General features: G+C 41.2%; 1 protein-coding gene across 1 annotated transcript in view; it reads left to right on the top strand.

The window, feature by feature from the left end:
* Positions 1-537: 537 nt before the first annotated feature.
* The window catches only part of LOC106001922 (CLOCK-interacting pacemaker-like), a gene marked incomplete at its 3' end in the record, with an annotated part of 6316 nt that continues 4908 nt past the window's right edge, over positions 538-1945 (top strand). The window contains exon 1 of the mRNA XM_013036861.1: positions 538-724. Coding sequence (XP_012892315.1) covers positions 589-724 — 136 coding nt within the window. The remainder of the gene's footprint in view (positions 725-1945) is intronic.

Genomic DNA, 1945 nt, shown 5'->3' with positions numbered 1-1945 from the left:
CATTGAATTACACCTCCAAATCCATAAAGGTTTTTGCAGTTCAGAAAGTAGTATGCATATAGAGGAAGTTGGTTTTGCTCTGTTCAGTACTCATCTAAAGAACTGAGAGGTTTGTCTGAGAAACTACACTGTGGGAGGTGGCAATAGGTCATGAGCCCCCAGATGTACACTGAGAAAGCAAGCCTTGTTGGTTGATGTTACCTCTCCTCTGGGAGGAGGACAAGTTGATATGGTTACCCATTCCAGAAAGCCTAATCAAGTATGCCTTTGTTAGCAGTTCACAAAGCTTCCACTGAATGTGGTTTGTGTGTCTTGAATTTGTAATGGAGTTAGAGGGCAGCAAGAAGACCATGAATCCCCTTTCAGATAGAAACCATTCTCTTTCGTAAACTCCTAGCTTTTGTCAATGAGACAGATGAGAAAATATAGCTGAAGTGGGCGAGGCCAGTGCTCTTTGCCCTCACCTTATGCACCATTTGGATCACCTGTTTCAGCTCTCCAGGCAATGACTTCTTATGTAACTGTTGTTTTTCATAGGGCAACCAGATGAAAAGCCTATCAGTGAACGTGCTTCCAGTCCAGTAAAACATGGAGAGGAAAATCCCGTCCAGAGAGAGCCCCAGAAGACTCTCAGCCAAGTTAGCCAGGGGCACAGAGATGAAAAAAGTATCTCGGCAGGTCGGCACGGTAGCTGCCGAGTCAGATAAGGATTCTGGATTTTCAGGTCAATAACACCTTATCCTTTCTATGTTGTAATGAATGATCTGCTTGAAAAATTTCCTCCCTAAAACTCATGTGTGTGATAAGGATGGGGAGCTTTCACACTTTGGATAAATAGCTATCTGATCTCTTAACATAAATGGTAATTCTGATGACATGTGGCAGAGTGGGTGTCCATCATAGTCTTTGAGGGGTTGTTAGTTTTGAAAGAATAATTTGACATCTTTTTTCAATTTAGACTCTCAACTTCTCCTTTCTTTCCTCTCTTTCTTTTCTTTTCTTTCATTTTTCTTGCCTGTCCTGGGGCTTGAACTCAGAGCCTGGGCATGTCCCTGAGCTTCTTTAGCTCAAAGCTAGCACTCTACCACTTGAGCCACAGCACCACTTCTGGTGTTTACTGTTTATGTGGCACTGAGGAATTGAACCCAGGGCTTCCTGCTGCTAGGCAAGCCCTCTACTACTAAGCTACATTCCCAGCCCTAGACTCTCAACTTTAAATCTTACATTTCTAACTGTTATCAGTGGCTACTGAGAAAAAACAAAACAAAAAAAACCCCAAAAACCATAAACACTCATGGTTCTATTGTGTTAACTCCTTTTCCATAGGAATTGTTATATTGCAGAGGAAAATATAACTTGATATTGTCTTCCTGTAACCATTTGAAGGCTGCTAGTTAAAAGTAATCAGTGATGTATTATAATGAGAGAATACATTCTGAGACACTTGTCCTTAAACGATTCTTGTTTTTATAGAACACTGTAGAGCATCCTTTTACAGGTGGTGTAGCCACCTTCTCACGTGCAGTAGCCTCATTATGTGAACATAATGTCATGCGTTAAGATAACTTGTTCTCTAAGAAGATAATTTTGCTGTACTCAAAAAGTCCCCTGCCTGAACAATTCTTCCCCCAATATCTGTGTATTTTATATTTGAGCACCTGGCCCGATTCTAAACTCTGTTAGAAGAAAATAAAGAAAATAGAACAGCTTTCTTTACTAATATATCTTCAGCCTTACCCAAACAGGCTAGCTGCATCCCACATGATTCTTAATTTTATGATGAAACTTCTTTCGATTTTGAGGTCTTGAGAGGTGGCTGGAACTATCCTAAAAAAAACTGAACTAGATGGGCTGGGAAGGTGGCTCAGTGGTAGAGCGCTTGCCTTGCATGCTCAAGGCCCTGAGTTCGATTCCTCAGCACCACATAAGCAAAAAGAAAAAAGCC

Source organism: Dipodomys ordii, unplaced genomic scaffold, assembly GCF_000151885.1.
Source record: "Dipodomys ordii isolate 6190 unplaced genomic scaffold, Dord_2.0 Scaffold855, whole genome shotgun sequence".
Lineage (NCBI taxonomy): Eukaryota > Metazoa > Chordata > Mammalia > Rodentia > Heteromyidae > Dipodomys > Dipodomys ordii.
This window is presented reverse-complemented; position numbering and strand designations above follow the sequence as displayed.